At 46.8% G+C, this 19,809-nt stretch overlaps 1 protein-coding gene across 21 annotated transcripts in view; it reads left to right on the forward strand.

Annotated features, from left to right (window-relative positions):
• Arntl (aryl hydrocarbon receptor nuclear translocator-like) overlaps positions 1–19,809 on the forward strand; it is a 135,656-nt gene that overhangs the window by 104,486 nt on the left and 11,361 nt on the right. For 13 of the 21 annotated variants that reach the window (XR_003946377.1, XM_006507246.4, XM_030242021.1 and 10 more), the window contains 9 exons: positions 301–339; positions 565–606; positions 2,043–2,200; positions 4,161–4,240; positions 8,505–8,597; positions 10,222–10,339; positions 12,488–12,637; positions 16,231–16,477; positions 18,595–18,701. Coding sequence is in view for 19 of the 21 variants with exons in the window: in XM_006507246.4 (XP_006507309.1) it covers positions 301–339; positions 565–606; positions 2,043–2,200; positions 4,161–4,240; positions 8,505–8,597; positions 10,222–10,339; positions 12,488–12,637; positions 16,231–16,477; positions 18,595–18,701 (1,034 nt within the window). In the remaining 2 variants the exon portion in view is untranslated. The remainder of the gene's footprint in view (positions 1–300; positions 340–564; positions 607–2,042; positions 2,201–4,160; positions 4,241–8,504; positions 8,598–10,221; positions 10,340–12,487; positions 12,638–16,230; positions 16,478–18,594; positions 18,702–19,809) is intronic. The other 8 variants (XR_001785467.2, XM_030242020.1, NM_001357070.1 and 5 more) reach the window with 2 other exon arrangements.

A 19,809-nucleotide genomic window follows, 5' to 3' on the forward strand; every position in this document is an offset into this window, starting at 1 on the left:
GCTGAGAGTCTCCATAAACATGGTAGAAACCCAATTCTCAAACAGTCATAATATAAACTAGTTTATTTAACATACACACCCTATGGAGACTAGTAATTACTTTTATTTGGTAATGTGGAGTGCCAGTCTAGGCTTTATAGTAAGTAGTGTCTACTTGATTGTGCTTGCTCATGTTACTATTGTACATCCATTTCTATATCATGGTTATTTGAGCTTTCTGGATAAATGAGAGCCTTCTGTATGATGACAAGTTATGTCGCACATCTGTATTGACGTGGTCATCTCTTCTTGCCCTTGCAGAGAAAGTATGGACACAGACAAAGATGACCCTCATGGAAGGTACCTAGTAACTTGAACTTCAGTTTTCTTGTGGCCATTCTCTTGGCACAATGAATGTGAGCTCAAGACTGTCCCTCTATCCCCTGACTCTAGCATGGTTAATAACCAAGAATCCTTGTGTGTCTGTGGAGAGGCATCAGGGGTCAGGCGGGGAGAGAACAAAAATCTGTTACTCTTCCAGTCCTGTCTAGGGGATTGAATTTTATCTCTTGCCCTCCCCTCCAGGTTAGAATATGCAGAACACCAAGGAAGGATCAAGAATGCAAGGTAAGTTCAACCTCTGGCTCTGCCAAAAAAGCATTGTACTTTCAGTTGCTTAGGGAGGGTCAGTGTGCTTGTTCATGTCTGTGGAGTCCTCTCAGGAACCTCAGGAAAATGATGGGGTGGCGGCAGGTTCCAGCTCATTTAAGTGTCTGACCTTTGCCCCCGCTATGTTCTCCTATATTGAGCTGGCCTTCACTTGTTGCTGTCTATGCACATTTAACCTGGAGGAGATTTGGAGGGGGAAAGTCATTCCACACTGGCATTCTCTCCAGCCTTCCCAGATGGCTTCTTACTCATTGGCCCTCCAGAAGACATATGGCAGAGCCTCACATCTGACAGGAGCCTTTACTGTGCTGCCTGTAGCATGTGAAGGCCAGGTCTCAGGCAGACCCGCTCCCTAGAGATCTCCTAACTTGGTTTTTGTCTGTCACACTTGCTGAAACCATTCTGTTGGGTCTTCATGCCCCCTGCCATCACATCTAGGGGTTGCTGAGGTTGTGTTATGGCACACAGACCAGCAAGTTGCAGACGCTGGCTGACGTGAGACTTCTAGCTTCTCCCTTGCAGACAAGCCTATGCAGGTGGCTTGTGGTTCTGTACCTACTTCTGCATTGGTGATGGTGTCTTATCAGGGAAGATGGTCAAAAACATCAGGTGCACATCTGTCAGGGAGAGAACTACAGGAAAGTTCTAAATAGTCAGCCAGTCCTGGGGTGGAGTATGATATGACCTCTCTCAAAGGAAGTCCAGGGACAGGCCAAAAGTCTGTTACATCTAGCCAGGTCCTGGTTGGTCCAAGAATATGTCAGTACAGATTGCCTCCATCAGACAGAAGTGATGGCCTCAGCAGGCCACACGGTGGCTGCTCACAGGCTGCAGAGGCACTGGCTGTGGGACCCGAGTGCTCTATGGCTGTTTTGGGTGCTGGGTTATTCCAACCCTCTACCTCCCTTCTTCCTCCTCTTATCCACATCCACCAAACCTGGTCGTCTGGAATCTAAAGAACAACCAGGAAAAATAAGCAATTCAGTTTCTTGTGAAAGGACAATTGCCATTTGTTTTTCCTTAAAAGATGGGGTAAGCATCAAAAACAAATAAATGAAAACTACAAATCAGCTACCTAATTCACCTTTTGGGGAGGACTTTTAGTATAAAAGTCTAAATTTCCCATGTCAGAGAATATTGGAAGCAGTCACAACTCAGTTTTTTGTTTGTTTGTTTGTTTTTTGAGACAGGGTTTCTTTTTATAGCCCTGGCTGTCCTGGAACTCACTTTGTAGACCAGGCTGGCCTTGAACTCAGAAATCCACCTGCCTCTGCCTCCTGAGTGCTGGGATTAAAGGCATGCACCACCAAGCCCAGCAACTCAGTTATTTTTATCAACGTTGTTTCGATGCTCGTGTACATCTCAGATGAATCCATTCTCTTTCCCATGTTCAGGGAGGCCCACAGTCAGATTGAAAAGAGGCGTCGGGACAAAATGAACAGTTTCATTGATGAATTGGCTTCTTTGGTACCAACATGCAATGCAATGTCCAGGAAGTTAGATAAACTCACCGTGCTAAGGATGGCTGTTCAGCACATGAAAACTTTGAGAGGTAAGAGCTCAGGCTTTATTGCCTATATGCCCTTGACTACAGGTATGACCACTCTTGCCTACACTGTCCCTGACACAAATGTTGATTTCTTTCAACACGTAACCCTAAGTGACAGGCCTGTACATCTTGGCAGAAGATAGGGGGCCGAATCAGGTTGTTAATGAGCTGATGTGGGTATTAAGATGTCATTTGCACTAATACTTCCCCAGAGCAGATAAGCAGATGAGCTCAGATACTTCTCTGTGTACATAGCATATATACATTGACATATTCCTGTTTACCAAAGAGGACAGACACCTCTCATGTCCTCTTGCCTGTGCCTGGATCCCACCCCTTGCAATGATCAAAATCAAGAAATGTGGGCGCACACAGGGAGGCAGGAAAGAGCCTCCAACTTCTAAGAGAAAAACTTACCCTGGTTCCTCTGATGAATGAGTCACAGGTGGAGAGTTGTATCATCAGAAATGAACATTGATGATATTTTCATCTTCTTGGAATTTTCCCGAACTAGATTGACTCTCTGTGAGGGAGGCAGTATTTTCCTTCTTTGCTAAGTGTGGGGAGGGTGAGAAAACAGAGGCAGGAAACTGGAAGTAACTTTATCAAACTGCAGGAGGAATCTGAAATACATCACCCATTTTGGTGAATGTCGTTCCTGGAATTTTCCAGTTAGTCTTGGGCTTTGGGACAAACTTGGGAAGGGTGCTTGGCCCCATATGACCTACATGGTGAGAGAGGCATCCCTCTGTGTCTGTATAAGGTCACTAGAAAGAAGTTGCTTTTGTTCTGACTTTTGATCACTATTGAGCAATACAGAAACATTGACTCTCATGCTTGAAGAGTGATACTGAAAATGGGATTTTAGTACTGAAGAGATGGGTTATAATTAATTAATTGTTAGCAAGTTGGTCAGAAAATTTCAAGGGATGTAGATTAAGACATGTGCCTTAAGCTGGGTGTGGTGGCACACGCCTTTAATCCCAGCACACAGGAGGCAGAGGCAGGCGGATTTCTGAGTTCGAGGCCAGCCTGGTCTACAAAGTGAGTTCCAGGACAGCCAGGGCTATAAAGAGAAACCCTGTCTCGAAAAAAACAAAAAAACAAAACAAAACAAAACAAAACAAACAAACAACCCCCCCAAAAAATAACCCACCACCAACAAAACATGTGCCTTGTGCCTTGTTAGCTGATGTGAAAAGTACCCTGGTACCCTGGATTACAGGTAGGCTTCATCCGAGCCCTTCACTGGGCTGCTCTGCATGTTCCTGTCACTTGCAGCTGGCACTTGGCTTTGCTAAGCTATTGCTCTTGAGAATTTCGGATCAAATGCCTTTTAAAAAAGTGTGGTCCCCTCAGTCCTGAGGCTGAATCGTGGCTGAGAATAGCATGTCCCCCAGGTCGCCAAGCTTATTAACTTGCCCAGGGAAGTGGACCCAGGGCCTGGCAGCTTGGGTGACTTCTCTAGAAGCTGTGAAGTGGGGACTGGACAGATTGGGGATCAGCCTGTTCACTCTGGACTTCAGAACCTGCCCGGGAGACTAAAGAGCTGTGGTCTTTTGTGGGGTTTATAGCATCTCACAGTATAGCTCTGGCTAGCCTAAAACTCACTGTGTAGACCAGGCTCACCTTAATCTCAGAGATCTGCCTACCTCAGTCTCCCTAGTGCTGGGGTTGAAGGTGTGAGCCACCACGCCTGTTCTCTGATCACCGAGTCTCTCGTGGGCAGCAATGTTCTCTTTTCAATGAGATTCTTCTTTGGCATGACATGATTCTGTCTCAAGCCAGATCCACCAAGATTTAGTGAGCGAGTAGGGGTGGGAGAGATTGGGAAAGGGGGCTGCACGAAGGCAGAAAGAGAGATATTGATCCCAGAGGTGGGTTCAGCTCAGGTTGCAGGCAGGGGAGGGTGTAATGCTGTCCAAATAGAAAAATCTACCCACTCTTTCTTCTTCTCCCTAAGGTGCCACCAACCCATACACAGAAGCAAACTACAAGCCAACATTTCTATCAGATGACGAACTGAAACACCTAATTCTCAGGGTACGTGCAGTTACGGGGATCTCTTTACACTACATTGGTTTCTTACTAAGCTTCAGAGTAAGTATGGCTTGAGGGAGTCTGCCATCTGAACACTGAATTCCCTGGGCCCACTTCCTCTCTTGGTTCCCCAACTTTATCTTGATTTTGGGCACATTTCACATCCCTTCCACAAAGCCAGTCACCTGCCTCTCAGATCATCTTGCTTAGGCAGCAGAAGGGAAGTTTGTGGTAGTGTGCTTGTCAGCAGAGAAGGATTTTGTTAGAGAGGGGAGGGAGGGACTGGAGAGCTGGCTCAGTGGTTTAGAGCATTGTTCTTGCAGAAGACCCAGGTTTGCTTCCCAGCACCCACATGGTGGCTCACAACCATCTGTAACTCTGAAGGTTCCAGTGTCCTCTTCTGGCCTTCCCAGACACCAGACACATGAGGTGCACATGCATACAGGCAGGCAAAACACTCAAACATGTGAAATAAAATAAGTAAAGTTTTAAAAAAGAGGGGGAGTGAGTTAGTCGGATTCCTTCATGGATCGTTTACAGAGGCTTGATTCTGGCAATGGGTGAGAGTGTCTCTTCTAACCTAACATGAGCGCTGTCTAAATCTTCACACCCAAGAGTCCATCCAGAATTGCCAAAGAGGAGGCTCTCACCTCTTGGCCTTCGTGCTCTCGTTGTCTTCCATATCTCTGCAAAGAGATGGCCAAGCTGGGACCATGGGAACTTACAGCTTCCACAGAAGAGGCCTGCTCCAGGCTCCAGCCATGCTACTGGGCAGAGGGAGATGAACGAAGAAATTGAAAGGGGAAGAACATGCATCCAGAAGCATGCCCTCTGGGTATGCCTCCTCTGGGATACTGTAAGCAGGAAGGATAGAAAACTAACTAAGAGGTAGAATGCCCAGCCTTACCCCACACAACCAGGGCCGACCTTGCCTGCCTAGAAACTGCACTGTAGCCATGTCCTTCAGCAGAGGTTTTCAGTGCTTTCTGCTCCACGTGGTCCCAGGCACATTGTACTGGCCTGTCAGCGCAGGGTGAGCTGCTTCCAGCCAGGTTTCATCTGCAGTGAACAGCCCTGATGGGTAGATAGGGTTCCGGTACTCCTGTGACCGGTTCTGAGCGGCCCCGTGCAGTTGCTGGGGTGGCTCCGAAAGGCTGCAAGAACGGCGCTCTTCTTCCTGCTCACATGACTAGCTAAGTGAACACACTGGCTGCTTTATCCCATATAGCAGGGGCTACGCCAGGTCTGAGTACTCAGTAACTTCCATGTTAACTTGTCCTGGTTCTCTGGTATGTTAGTGACTGTGAACCCTTACTAATCCCTCCAGTGTCCACCTGCTAAGTAAGAACTTGCATCGACGGAAGGTGGGTTCAGTCACATTATGTTATTTTAGTTTTTAGTGGGCAGGGTTACAGGTTTGGCATTCCCCCATTTCTCCCTAGATTCTTTCTCTTCCTTTTAAGTTCAGGCAATAGACACACATCTACCTGTGTATGCATTTTAAATCTGGATTCCACAAAGGAGAGTAAACATGTAATATTTGTCCTGAGTCTGACTTAACATGATCTCCAGTCCCACCTATGGTCCTACTAATGACCTAATTTTAAAAGGTTCCATTACAAAACGCACGCGCGCGCGCACACACACACACACACACACACACACACACACACACACACACACACACACACACTTTCCCCTTTACACATTCCATGCATCTCTTGATGACCTATAGTTCAGTTACTCTACTTTCCTGCATTTTGAACTAGACTGACTCTGCCCAGTCACTCGCTCACTAGCAATCATCCGCCATTAAAAGGAGACATCTCTGGCTATCTGCACCCCCCCCCCCCCCATCCCAGACACTGTTCCGCCCCCTCAGACCCAGCTCCTTTGCTTGGCTGTCTGCTTTACAGACACTGTAGCACGGTTTAGAGCCTGCAGTGCCGACTGTATCCATGTTGACTCTGCTGCCTTCCTGCCCTCCTTATAAACACTTCACTCGGATCTCTGGGTCAAGCCTGACTCTGCCCAGCAACCCCCCCCCCCCCCCAGGCTGTCAGTCACTTTCTTCCCAGGCACCTTTCATGTCACATTCCCACCTTAGCAAAAACCCTGAACACAGTTCTCCTGTGAGATATGACTGTCTGCAAGGCAAATGAGGAAGTTATTAATATCCATTTTTTTTGACATAATGAGGCTTCCAGCAGATGGTGCTAGGAAAATTACTTCCCCCTCACTGTCATCCTTCACCCTGGCCCAGCTTAGGGACTCAAGTTTCCTGTGGCTGGTGGCTTGACAGGTTCTCATAGTGAATGGATCTGCCCCTCTTGTTCTCACTTTGCACATCATGGGACAGTCGCCTGCACTGGCCTTTTATATCCTAGGACAGCTAGCTGCCCATACTGGCCTTTTTCTTTCTGGCACTTGAATTCATGCCCCAGTTCTTAGAATTAAACTATATTCCAAAAGTCTTTCTTTGTAAAAAGAACAGATTTTTTTTTTTTTTTTTTTTTTTTTTAGAATTTGTCAAACTCACAAATGTTACAGTAATTAGCAGCAGGTCCTCATTCCTCCTGTGGCCAGTGCAAGCTGTCTTTCCTATGTGCCTTTACTAAGAGTCTTATTCTAGCCCAGGTTGTTCTAGAACTCGCTATGAAGTCCAAGCTGACCTCAAATTCTTGCAGTCCTCTTAGGCCTCAGACTTCTAGGTGCTGGGATCCGAGAGAGCCACCTTGCCTTGCTTTCAGAATCTCTCAGAACCCAGGGGAGCAGAGTCTTAAGGCCAAGTGCACCTTAAATCTTAAGGGAGCACCCCCACCACATCACCTGAAACCTCCAACAAGATTGGTGGTCATCCATAAAAACGTCGTCAGTAGGACTCAGACACATGCATCCAAAGCAACAGAACCCCTCTCTCTGTCCCTGTCAACTTCCTGCTCCCATCTCTCCACCAGATGGCTTGTTCCCATCCTGGTCTTTGTTGGCACTTTAGAGTTTGCATGTACTTAAACTGAAGAAAGGGTCGGAAGAATTTCATGAGGCAGTTTTGTTTTGTTTTGCGGAAGTGGGACTTGAACCCAGGGCCTCATGCCTGCCATGCAAGCATCTCATCACCACTGTTGCTTTGTTTGCCTTACAACACAGATAGCTTAGCTTGGATGAAGAGCTAAATGGTTTAGGGCAGTCTTTCCTGAACCTGCATGCATTTAAACCGTGTTTGTGTGTCAGGCAGGGTGGGGGTGGGGGCTGCTTAAGGAACACAAGTGATCCACCCACAAGTGACCAGGCCATCAGCAAAAGTGAAAAAGCCAAAATGACCCAACTTGAGATGTTGAAGCGTGAAGGTCTGAAGTGCTCCCTATAAACGAGGGTGTTCTCATTCAGGATAGGTGGCAGCAGAGATAATGATGGAATCTTAAATGGTCCTTGCAGGCTTAGATTCTATGTTCTCCATGGTGGTGGTTCAAGTTTCATTTCTGTCCCTGTGTTAAAATACCCTGGCAAACAGCAACATAGTGTGAGAAAGGGCTTATATGGCTCACACTTGCAACTCCCCAGTCCATTATTACAGGGAAGTCAAGGCAGGCCCGTAAAGCACCACATCTGTGGTCAAGAGCAATGAGAGAGTGGATCCTTGCAAGTGGTAGTCAGGAACAATGAGAATAAACACATGAGCCCTTGCCTGTTTGTTCACTCTCAGCTTTTCTCCACTCTTACACTATCAAAGGATACGCCCCCGCCCCCCCCCCCCCGCCACACACACACCTAGGGAATGGTGCTGCTCACAGTGGACTGAGTCCTACTGCATCAATTAAATATCAAGATAGTCCACCACAGAAATGCCTACAGGTCAATCTGATCTAGGTAATTCCTCTGTAAGACTCTTTTCCTGGGTGGTTCTAGGCTGTGTCAGGTTGAGAGCTGAAGTTAACCAGCACAGAGGGCCTGGAATTAGAGCAGTGGTGTGTAGTTTGTCTGGCCTGGCATAGAACCAGATTAAACTTAAGCTTTCATTCTGAAACAGAGCTTTCTTGACTTGGCAATTTCCCTCTGATCACTAGATGACCAGGCACACACAGTCACCCGGGAGGGAATCTTGCTGGTCTCACATAGTATTGGCTGTAAGCACCGTCTTCTTCTGACACCAGGGAAGGTGTCAGTGCACGGCCCCACACACTGGAGTCTTAGAAAATAATTCCCTGCTTTGCTTTCAGATCATGTGTCCTGACCTGTGATAAATTGATTATCCATTTCTCCTGATTAGGCAGCAGATGGATTTTTGTTTGTCGTAGGATGTGACCGAGGGAAGATCCTCTTTGTCTCCGAGTCTGTCTTCAAGATCCTCAATTATAGCCAGGTAATGTCAAGCTCCCATTAGTGGTGGGCAGCCTCATGGTAGTCAGAAATAGCATGTAGTTTTTCAAAAGAATTAAAGTATATGGGTCACATGTGAAATCCTTCTTCCAAAAATTCTTAACTTCTTAACACAGAAATGAATTTAAACTTAGGAAGAATTTTAACACATCCCGTATTTTCCCCAACTGGAATGTTTGACTCTGACCCAAGCAACAGCTTAAGTTTTCTTCTCGCTACAAAATGAAGATCCCACATCTGTGGACTAGGATGGGGAGTGAAGCTGTCTGAAAGGGAGAGAAAGGTAGGCAGGTAATTCAATACCCAAGAATAGGAATCTTGGGAACTTACCCCAGAGGCCCACCTCCCTTTTTCTGTTTATGCAGGCCAGGATCTCAGTCCTGGAACTATGCCTGGCACAGTGGTTGGGTCTTCCCACGTCACTTCACAATGGAGATTACCCCCACGCCCCAGCACGCCCAGATGCTCAATGTCCCGGGGGATTCTAGATTCTGTTACCATTAACTGTCATGTACAGTTTTTGTTTTTCTGTTTTGAATAGCTTGTAGGATCAAATAAGAGGAACATATGAAAGCTTCTAGAATAATCATTTCACCTATTATGTCCTCAGAATATGTGTTAATTCATTCACCCAATTACGTCTTGGTAATTGCATGGAAGCCTGGTAGGCAGAAGTTTTTAGTCAAAATGCCATTTCTATAAATGAGAATCCATGTAAATTTAGCTTTTCCAAGATGTTTTGCTTTTTAATTTTTCTTCTGAGGGCACTCATAAAGGGAAGTCTGTTATCTCTGTTAGCAGACACAGGTGGTGAAGGCACACAAAGATAGGACTTGTATAGTTGGACACTTACCCTAGTACCCAGGTGGCTGAGATAGGAAGGTCATGACCCGAGTAACACAGGCAAGGTGGAATTCTATGTCAATAGAATGTCCAGGGAAATTCTATGTCAAAACAAACAGTACCCCTCAGAAACGAACGAAGTATTTCATTCCTGGAAACACCATGATTGGTTAGCCAGTACCAAAGGTCCAAGCGAGTCATGCCATTATAAATTTCACCTCTCCTGTGCTGAACATTACTGGGTATGTTATTATAAACATTCTTTTGTCTACGCTGTCCATTATAATAACTAGAATCACCTTGTCTCCAGCGATTCAATGCTGCCACCTGGCCCTTGTTACCTCGGAATCCAACTAAACCCAGTGAATTTAATTCATCTAATTGAGCAGAAGCATCTCCAATGCTAAGATGTGGCACAAGGAAAAGGGAAAGAACAAAACCCTTCAAATGTGCTGGTGCCCCTCTCACCAATTTGCGTCTTATAGAGCTGGTGAAAGGCATATCTTCTGGACAGAGTTGGAAATAGCCCGTTCTCTGTAGCTTTTTCTTTTAATGTCTGCTGGGCATTTAGGGGTGTTGGACCAATGTTTCTTCCAGGTGTCTACCCAGCAAAAGTCTGGATGTGTGTGCAGCATTCCATAAATGCTTGAGATGGCCAGGGTTCAGAAGGCAGAGTAGAGGCCAGGGCTGTACAGACGGGGGCTACTCCTGCATCTTGTGTATCTCAGCCGTGCTGACTGTCCATTCATCTGTCATCCCCACAGAATGACCTTATTGGCCAGAGCTTGTTTGACTACCTGCATCCAAAAGATATTGCCAAAGTTAAGGAACAGCTATCTTCCTCGGACACTGCGCCCCGGGAGCGACTCATTGATGCCAAGAGTGAGTGCAGGGGAGGCTGTGTGTCTTCTCCTCACCCACCATGCCGCTCGCTCGGACGCTGCCTCACCACTGTGCGGGGACAGAGACGGGTTCCTGGGGCCCAGCCTCTCTGTTCTTACCTCTCTGCCATATTTCTTCTCCATTACAGCTGCTGGCTGTGGCTAAATGGACTTATTTATGCTCACTTGGGTTTGTTAACATTGTGGACTATCTAAAGAAGAGAGGTTTCAATGGCCAAACTTAGTGCAAGGAAGAGCCACTTTGACTAGATTCTGTCTGATTTCTGGTTAACTTTCCCCCCCCCTCCCGGAATCTATAACTTTCTAATAGCATGTTCTTAAGTTGAAAAGACTCATATTGTCCTGTTCTCCAGAACAAATCTTTCTCTCTCCGCCCACCCCCACCCCTCTGAGCTGCACTGATGCCAGTGTTTCTTAGATCCGTACAAGGCTCTTTACTTCCTGCAGCCTAGGATCAGCATTTCTCCGGCCCCAGCCCTTGCCCCCGACAGCCGTTCCCAGGCCAAGACTCAGGAGCTGGCCCTGTGGTTGGTTAGGTGCACATCCTGCCTCTGCCATTCACTGGATGTGTGGCTGTGAGGAAGGTCACCTCTCTGTGCCTCAGTTTCCTCGCCTATAAAATGTAGTATGTCATTGGGTTGTTGAAAAGTTTCACAATGTTGGTGCTGACTTGCTAGAAGGAGAATGTAGACGGTTTCTAGCATGGGGCAAGTGTGGCACTGACTGGTGTTGGGTCTGCTTGAGCTCAGTGCAGTTGACATAATGGCTTCCTTGTGGCTCAGTTCTCCATGTTGATTGGTGATAGAGATGGTGTCAGAGAACTTCTCCCAGGCACCTTTCAGGAAGTTGTGCTTCTCCATGAAAGCAGGCCCTGATGCCTGTTGCCCACTGTAGGCTGGCTTCGGCACCTTCCAGTGAATTTTGTCCTTGAGGCTCTTCCCGCATGGTCAGGAGTCAGTGACATGGGCAGCACTCTGCAGGATAGTTGCAGCTGCAGTAGTAGTGCCCGGCATGGGCCATGAGCCTGCGTCAGCTGAGGTGTGCTTGTAAAGATGAGCTAATGTGTGCCAGCAAGGGGAGGGGATGAACAGGGGAAGCGGCCAGCAGAGAAAAACCTGTGTGGAGTCCCAGAGCCTGTTTGCTGCCTCCATCAAAATGTGCAGGCAGAGAGATACAGAGAAGGGCACTGAACCAATATGGCAGGCTTGGGCTGGCATTCTAGAGAAGTTAACAGAGCCAGTTTGGGAAAGGCAGTGGGGAGAGGCTCCCTGAGCAGCGGCCACTGCTTGGCATGGGTGCGGTGCTACCCCAGTGGTGTCTGTAGTCCCAACTTCACAGCCATGAGGAAGGTAAGAGGCAAGCGTGTCAATGTCAGCCAGGAGCTTTCAGTAGCCTTGCTCTACCTGCAATTCAGTCTAGCCCAGCAGAACAAACTGGCAGCTTGATATCGTGCTTATCAAGTGTGCCAAAGGCTCAGGGCTCCGTCCACAGTGCTGTGGTTAAAAGCTCAGGGCTCCATCCATAGTGCCGTGGTTAAAACCACAAGTCTGAACACAAGCTCGTCTAGTTTGGGGTTTTGGGTAGCCCCATGATTCAAAAGCAAGAATAAATGCAAAGCTAATTATAACATCACACCTAACACAATCAATCTAAAGTACTATGTTGATGTAATTATTACTAAAGATTTAAAGTTCTTTAACATTTCTTTGGTGCTGCCTCTGAAATCCTGCATATACTTCACTCAGCCCTTTTTAGTTCAGAAAGGCCATATTCCATGCTCAGTAGCAGCATGAACCTAGTGGCTGTCGCAGGGAGCACACATCCAGAATGGGGCTGACTGATCAGAGCCCCCAAGGGACTCTGTTAAGCTGAAATTTCAAATCAGTCCTGTGCCCCTCCCAACCGCTACGGTTCCCTGTTATCAGCCCCTAGTGGTATGCCTCCATTTCCTCCCCCAGAGGACCCACGCCACCTGTGCTCCCGCACTTCTTACCCTCTGTAACCGTTCCCACATGAGCACGGGCCCCCGGAGAGAACAGTGTGGCAGTAAGGGTTGTGTGGAGGTCACACTGCCCCTCCTGACAGACAGTTCTGCCCTCATTTCACCACATTTTGTGTTGATTTGCAGCTGGACTTCCGGTTAAAACGGATATAACCCCTGGGCCCTCCCGGCTATGCTCTGGAGCCCGCCGCTCTTTCTTCTGTAGAATGAAGTGCAACAGGCCTTCAGTAAAGGTGGAAGATAAGGACTTCGCCTCTACCTGTTCAAAGAAAAAAGGTACAGTTAACAGCCGTGAGGGAGGCTTATCTGGAGTCAGGGCTTTTCGGCTCTGCAGAGCAGCCACTCCGTAGCCTGCAGCCTGGGCCACCTCTCACCTTACAGCCTTGGGCAACTGGAGTGGGGGATGGGGAGCCCTAGAGCCCTGATGTGTTGCCATGGGGACATAGGCTTGTGAATAGGCTTTCTGTGTGTAACTTCTGATGTGGCTTGGGGAAAAAAAAAAAACAGTTCTGTCTCTTGAGTTCCCACCTTTCTAGAATCCTTCTGGCCAATTTCCCTAGTGACCTCATGTGTTGAACTGTTCATGGTTCTGTCTTCTCCTCTCTGCCCTGGGGCCACTCTCCTCTGTCCATATTGATGTGTATATAGGTAATGTCACCCACAGATCAAAAACCTCTAAGTTTACATTTCTACCGCAGCTTTTCTTTTGAACTCCAGGTATCTTCTTTATAAGCTTTAGGGGCGATCTAGAATGGCCAATTGGACCTCAACTTGTACCACCTGCTAATATCACTGAAGGGTATTTATTTATGTCCAGGTATAACAAGAGATTTTTAAAAAAAAAAATACAAAGTTCTTAAAAAAAGATTTATTTATTTTATAACTACACTGTGGATGTCTTCAGACACATCAGAAGAGGGTATCAGATCTCATTACAGATGGTTGTGAGCTACCATGTGAATGCTGGGAGTTGAACTCAGGACCTCTGGAAGAGCAGGCAGTGCTCTTAGCCACTGAGCCATCTCTCCAGCCCATAGCCAGAGATTTAAAAAAAAAATTATTTTCATTTTAGGCATTCAGGTGCTTTGTGTGTTTATAATGTGCTGCCTGGTACCCAGAGAGGCCAGAAGAGGGCCTTAGATCCCCTAAAACTGTCATTACAGATATGGGTACAGACATGAGCACCATATGGGCTCTCCTCTCCTGCAAGCGCAGCAAGCGTTCTTAAGCACTGAGTGGTTTCTCCAGCTGTGGAACCGGACATTTTAGGACCGACACCTAGGCTCTAGCAGCCGCAACGAGCTAGGCCACTTGTCCCATTAGAGAAACAGGTGAAGGTGACAGGGAGAGATGTCTTCTGTGTGGCCCATAAAGAGAAGAGAAACAGATAAAAGCCCCAAGTCTGTCTGTTGGAGAACTGACCCATGCTTTAGGATGAAATAGAGGAGTAACTGGAGCAAGGGGCAACAAGCCTCATTACAGCTGTAGTCTGAGTGTGCACTGGCTGAACACTGGCTTAGCTCAGTTCCTAAACACTGGGCCAAATCCGTAATTACTGGGATGTGAAGATACAAGGAAGGCTTGGGACACAATCGCTTCCGGGGTGAAGCCTTGCCCACATGGGTAACCACCCTTGTTTGGGATGGACTGTTCCTCCCGGGGTTTGTTCTTCTGAAGTCCAGGGTGATGGCAGGTTCAAGGCAACCATTTACCTCTGTGCCTTTGGCCAAAGTAAAGGAGACAACACAAAATGAAGGCAGAGATGCCAGGCTATCATCCTGCCTTGCTCCTGGTGTGCCCAGTGAAAGGCCCATGTCTCTCAGCCAGAGCAGCTTCCAAGAGCCTGTCTCACCTCTTGGAGCCAGCTACCCTCAACTCTCTCCAGGTCTGAGGAGGTCAACACTGCACTTTCTGCTTTGCCACACAGCTGTGATGAGGCCTTTTAACAAAGAATCTTTTTATCCCTTACCTCACCCTCCCCAGTTAAAACCCTCCATTGTTCCCTGCCGCTCTTGAAGAATCATAATAATTAGCATATGATGCAAACATATGATGCCGCTCTTCAGTACATCTGAGCCACACTGCCTTTCCCCTAATGCTGCCAGCCCCTTTCAAGGTCTTCCACACCCCTCTCCACCTGATTGGGATTTCTTTCCTTTTGCTGGGCTGTCTGGAGACAGACTGTTGGTGCCTTCTTTAGCACCCATGGCCCTCTTTTCAAGTGCTTTTCTATGGTTTGGCACAGTTGTATAAAGTCAGCCTCCCTGGCTACCAGGAAGCTCGGATTTGGTTTTCTGCTGGTAAAAATGCTCTGTGATGGGCATGATGCTCAGTGTGAGTGTGTCTCAAGTTTTTTAAAAAAAAAAAAGTTGCTCTCCTTTTTGATCCTTGTCCTCTTCCCCAATCAGTGAGTAGCAGCAGCAGCCACGCCACCCTGAGCTAGGGGAGCCATCGATATCTTCCTGTTGGGCGCTCATCCCAAGCCCAGCTGTTCTAGAGGTGTTTTCTGCTTCCCTACCTGCCTGCCATTGTTCAGTTCTCACCATCCCTTGCCATTTTCCGAGTCTGGCCCTCGTACCTCTGAGCGCTCTTCTGTCTTTCATCCCCAGAACTGTTGCTAGACTACCCAAAGCACTTGATTTTGCTGTCTCTGCATTTAAATCCTATTGGAGACTCTCCATTTCCTATCTGCTAAACACATCTGTTAGCAAATAACTCAAGGCCCTTATAATCTGTCTCTCCTGCCTTCCTCATTTTACGGCTTCTTTCTCTTTTAGTTATTATGTGTGTGTGTGTGTGTGTGTGTGTGTGTGTGTGTGTGTGTGTGAGAGAGAGAGAGAGAGAGAGACAGACAGACAGACAGACAGAGAGAGAGAGAGACAGAGAATGCATGGTGTGTGCATATGTGTGTGTATATGTGTGTGTGTGTGAAAGAGAGAGACAGAGAGAGAGACAGAGAGACACACACACACACATAGGACGCATGGTGTATTTGTGTATGTGTGTGTGTGTATGAGAGATAGACAGAAACAGAGACAGAGAATGCATGGTGTGTGTGTATGTATATATGTGTGTGTGTGAGAGACACACACACACAGGACATATGGTGTATGTGTATATGTGTATGTGTGTGTGTGTGAGTGTGTGTGTGTGTGTGAGAGAGAGATAGAAAACTCATGGTGTGTATGTGAGTGTCTGAGTGTGTGTGTGTGTGTGTGTGTGTGTGTAGGTCAGAGGACTGTTTTCAGGAGTTGGTTCTCTCCTCCCACCTTATTTTGAAGCAGGGTCTCTCTTGTTCTCTCTTTTTGTTTTTTTGGTTTTTCGAGACAGGGTTTCTCTGTGCAGCCCTGGCTGTCCTGGAACTCACTTTGTAGACCAGGCTGGCCTCGAACTCAGAAATCCGCCTGCCTCTGCCTCCCGAGTGCTGGGATTAAAGGCGTGCGCCACCACGCCCGGCTTCTCTTGATCTCTTGTTTCTGGCCACAGCATGAGCTTCTGCCTCCCACCTTGATGTAGGAGATGCTGGATGCCAGGGGAGGCTGCCCCACACAAGGCAAGTGTTTTTATCCAGTGAGCCATCTGCGCCTGCGCCTTTGCTCTCCATCACACACTCCAGCCCTCCTCTTCCTCCGGCCAGCTCATGCTCTCACCTAACCTCCAGTTGGCTCTGGGGAGTCTCTTCCCTGTGTGGTCCGGTCCTCCTTGCTGTGCTTCATGTGATACCCTGGTATATGGTTCTAAGTGGCTAAGCATACGTGACACTGGACCACTTCTGCCTGCCCCCTTCTCCAGGTGACTCCTTCTGGAGGTGAGACCGAATCCCACTGCCAGCCCAGCACTAACACTCACCATGGGCTTTTGCTTTCCAGCAGATCGAAAAAGCTTCTGCACAATCCACAGCACAGGCTATTTGAAAAGCTGGCCACCCACGAAGATGGGGCTGGACGAAGACAATGAGCCAGACAACGAGGGCTGCAACCTCAGCTGCCTCGTTGCAATCGGGCGCCTGCACTCGCACATGGTTCCACAACCAGCGAACGGGGAAATACGGGTGAAATCTATGGAGTACGTTTCTCGACACGCAATAGATGGGAAATTTGTTTTTGTAGATCAGAGGTAAGACCCTACATCTCACCTTTCAGCAATGTAGCGATTCTCAACCTGTGGGGTTTGACCCCTTGGCAGGGGTGGTGGTGGTGGTGGTGGTGGAGTGGTGGGGTGGTAAGACCAAACTACCCTTACACAGGGGTTGCATACCAGATATCTGAATATCAGATATTTATATTACAATTCATAACAGTAGCAAGATTACAGTTATGAAGTAGCAAGAAAATAATTTTATGGTTGGGGGGTCACCACAATGTGAGGAGCTGTGTTAAAGGGTCTCAGCATGAGGAAGGTTGAAAACCACTGTGGCAGAGGATTTAAGTTGAGAAGCCGAGAAGACTGGGTGGTCAGCTGGCTTTTCTAAGAGAATATTATTCTTGCTGAGCATGTACCTCGGTTGAAAGAATGTCTACTTCAAATGTGTGAAGCCTTGGATTCTATCCCTGCACTACATGTAGCTGATGTGGTAGTTCATGGCTCGAATCCAGCCCTGGGGGTGGTAGAAGCAGAAAGATCAGACGTTCAAGGCCATTCTCATCTATATAGACCTTAGGGCAACGCTGGCTTCCCTATGACCTTGTCTTAAATAATAAATAATAAAATGAGTAGTAATAATCTTTTCTAAAAATTGAGATAAATGACTGCAGGCCTCACCTGCCCTTCTTATGAATACCCCGCCTCTGACTGCACATTTCTACATAAAGTAAGGGGAGCGAGAATGGTTTCTGCTAAAAAACCAGACTCACTAGGATATTATCATGGGAAACAGACAGATTTGTCTGAGAATACTTTAAGGTAATTTAATAGTTAAGTGGGTGGTATGAAATCCAGTTCTGAAAGGAAACAGAAATAAGACCTATAGCTATGGAATGTCCCCGAGTCATGACACTGAATAGAATGAAAGACATGGAAACAGCTAGTTGGACCTGAGCTTCCCAGGAAAACTGGTCACGATGGACTTGTCTGTGTATTTAAATTTGGATGTAATTAATTAAAATAAAAGCTTCCGTTTCTCAGGGCACTAGCAGCCACACACTCATGGTTACTACATGAGGTTAACAGCACACAGGCTGCTGCTGCAGAAAGCTCTGTTAGGCTGAACAGGTCTTGTCCAGACTCTCTGTCTTGTAGATGAGGACTTGAGGTCTAGCTTATGTATCACCTCCTGCTAGACTCGTAGCTAATTGGCATTAGATCTAGACTGTGAACCAAATGTCCCAAATTCACTGCTGCTTCTGCCTCCCTTAGGAATATTCACGGGCTAAATACTAGCTCCTCGAGACAGCCACACAGGGCCAGCAGAGTAGGTACCAGCTTCTTAAGGCTTTTGCGATCTCTGCTCCAGGAGCCTCTGGAGTTTAGCTGTCCTGATATAAGCAAGCAGTGAAAAAAAGGAGTTTAGCTGTCCTGATATAAGCAAGCAGTGAAAAAAAGGAGTTTAGCTGTCCTGATATAAGCAAGCAGTGAAAAAAAGGAGTTTAGCTGTCCTGATATAAGCAAGCAGTGAAAAAAAGGAGTTTAGCTGTCCTGATATAAGCAAGCAGTGAAAAAAAGGAGTTTAGCTGTCCTGATATAAGCAAGCAGTGAAAAAAAGGAGTGGCCCCTGCCCTAGCATTTAGATTTCTATCTTACGTTTTCCTGAATAAATATGGTTGTCATTTAAAGACCTCCTGGAATTTGATTTCTGACCAAAGCCCTTTAAGGCACCTTTGCTTTGTTTTGCTGTTTTTTTTTAAAGATGTATTTATTTATTTAATGTATATATGAGATACTGTATGCTGTCTTCAGACACACCAGAAGAGGGCATCAGATCCCATTACAGTTGTGAACCACCATGTGGTTGCTGGGGATTGAACTCAGGACCTCTGGAAGAGCCGTCAGTGCTCTTAACCACTGAGCCATCTCTCCAGCCCTTGCTCTGTTTTTATAACTCTGATTCAAGTTGGAATAGTGCGTGGGGTAGTCACCCACATAGTTAGTGCAGTGGAAAGCACCTAGCTTTTTTGCCTCCTTTGACCTTGGTCTCCTGGAGGCTGTGCTGAGGAAAAGTGGGCTGCTCATCCACAAGTCACCATTCATTCTAGGAATGGCCTTTTCTTACCTAAAAAGCCCTTGTTCTCTCTTAGGGCGACAGCTATTTTGGCGTATCTACCACAGGAACTTCTAGGTACATCATGTTATGAGTATTTTCATCAAGACGACATAGGACACCTCGCAGAATGTCACAGGCAAGGTAAGCTGGGCCACAGGAAGAGTCTGATGTTATAAAGTATGTTTTTTTCTACACTGGTCCAATTAATTGTTCTTCCAGAGAAAATTTCCCCTACTGTGTGGGAGTCAGCCATTTCAGGACCCTTCAGGCCAAAACATGTGAAAGAAGAAAGGACTGTTGGCTCCCAGAACCATTTGTTCCTTAGAGATGCTCAGACTCTACTCACTGAATGAGGGTTTTCTTTATAGAGGCCGTGACTCCTGGAAGAGCCATCTCTTGGTTAGGATTCACTCCGAGCCTGCACAGAGTTCTTATGTCCTGAGCTGCTCTGATTTTCTTTTCATAATTGGCTGCACTGCCTCCAGTATTTTCATTGACACATGGTGTCCAGGTTTTATTTTTATTGCTGTGACAAAATACCCTGATAAAAAGCAACTTAGTTTATTTCAGTTCACGATTCCAGATTACAGTTCTAGAGGGAAGAAGTCACAGTGGCAGGAGTGACAACTGGTCACATCATACCCACAGTCTAGATTAAATAGAAAGTGAATATATGCATGCTCACTGTTTGCTTGCTATTCTCAGCTCAAATTCTCCACTCAACTTCTCTTACACAGTTCAGGATTGCACCTACGGAATGGTGCTGCCCACAGTGGACTATGTCTTCCATATAAGTTAATGTTATTAAGACAATCCCTTATAGACATGCCTGTAGGCCAGCTCAATATATCCCTTGCGGAGATTCTCTTACCAAGTGATTCTAGGTTGTATCAGGATGAGAAAGTTGACCATCACAGATGGTATGGCCACATATGCAGCCCCTCCCTTCACTGTTTCTACCAGAATTTATTCAGTTGCCGTAGGCATTTACTTATGAAGAGTCCCCATTTTCACCATCCCACTGCCTTGACTCTGGTTCAGGAAGTCTCCTGCTTCCTCTCTCACCCTGGGTCCACCATTCGTAGTTATTTTATTGTTAAAAAAGATCAAGCGTGATAATATCATATCCCTGCTTAATGTGACAGTATTCAAACTCAAACCCAACCACTTCTGATAGGTACAAGATCCAAGACATCCCACCTCAAATCTCCTGGTCCTGACCCAGTTCCTTTGGTTTTACTTCCCAGAT

Source organism: Mus musculus, chromosome 7 (assembly GCF_000001635.26).
Source record: "Mus musculus strain C57BL/6J chromosome 7, GRCm38.p6 C57BL/6J".
In the NCBI taxonomy this organism is placed as follows: domain Eukaryota; kingdom Metazoa; phylum Chordata; class Mammalia; order Rodentia; family Muridae; genus Mus; species Mus musculus.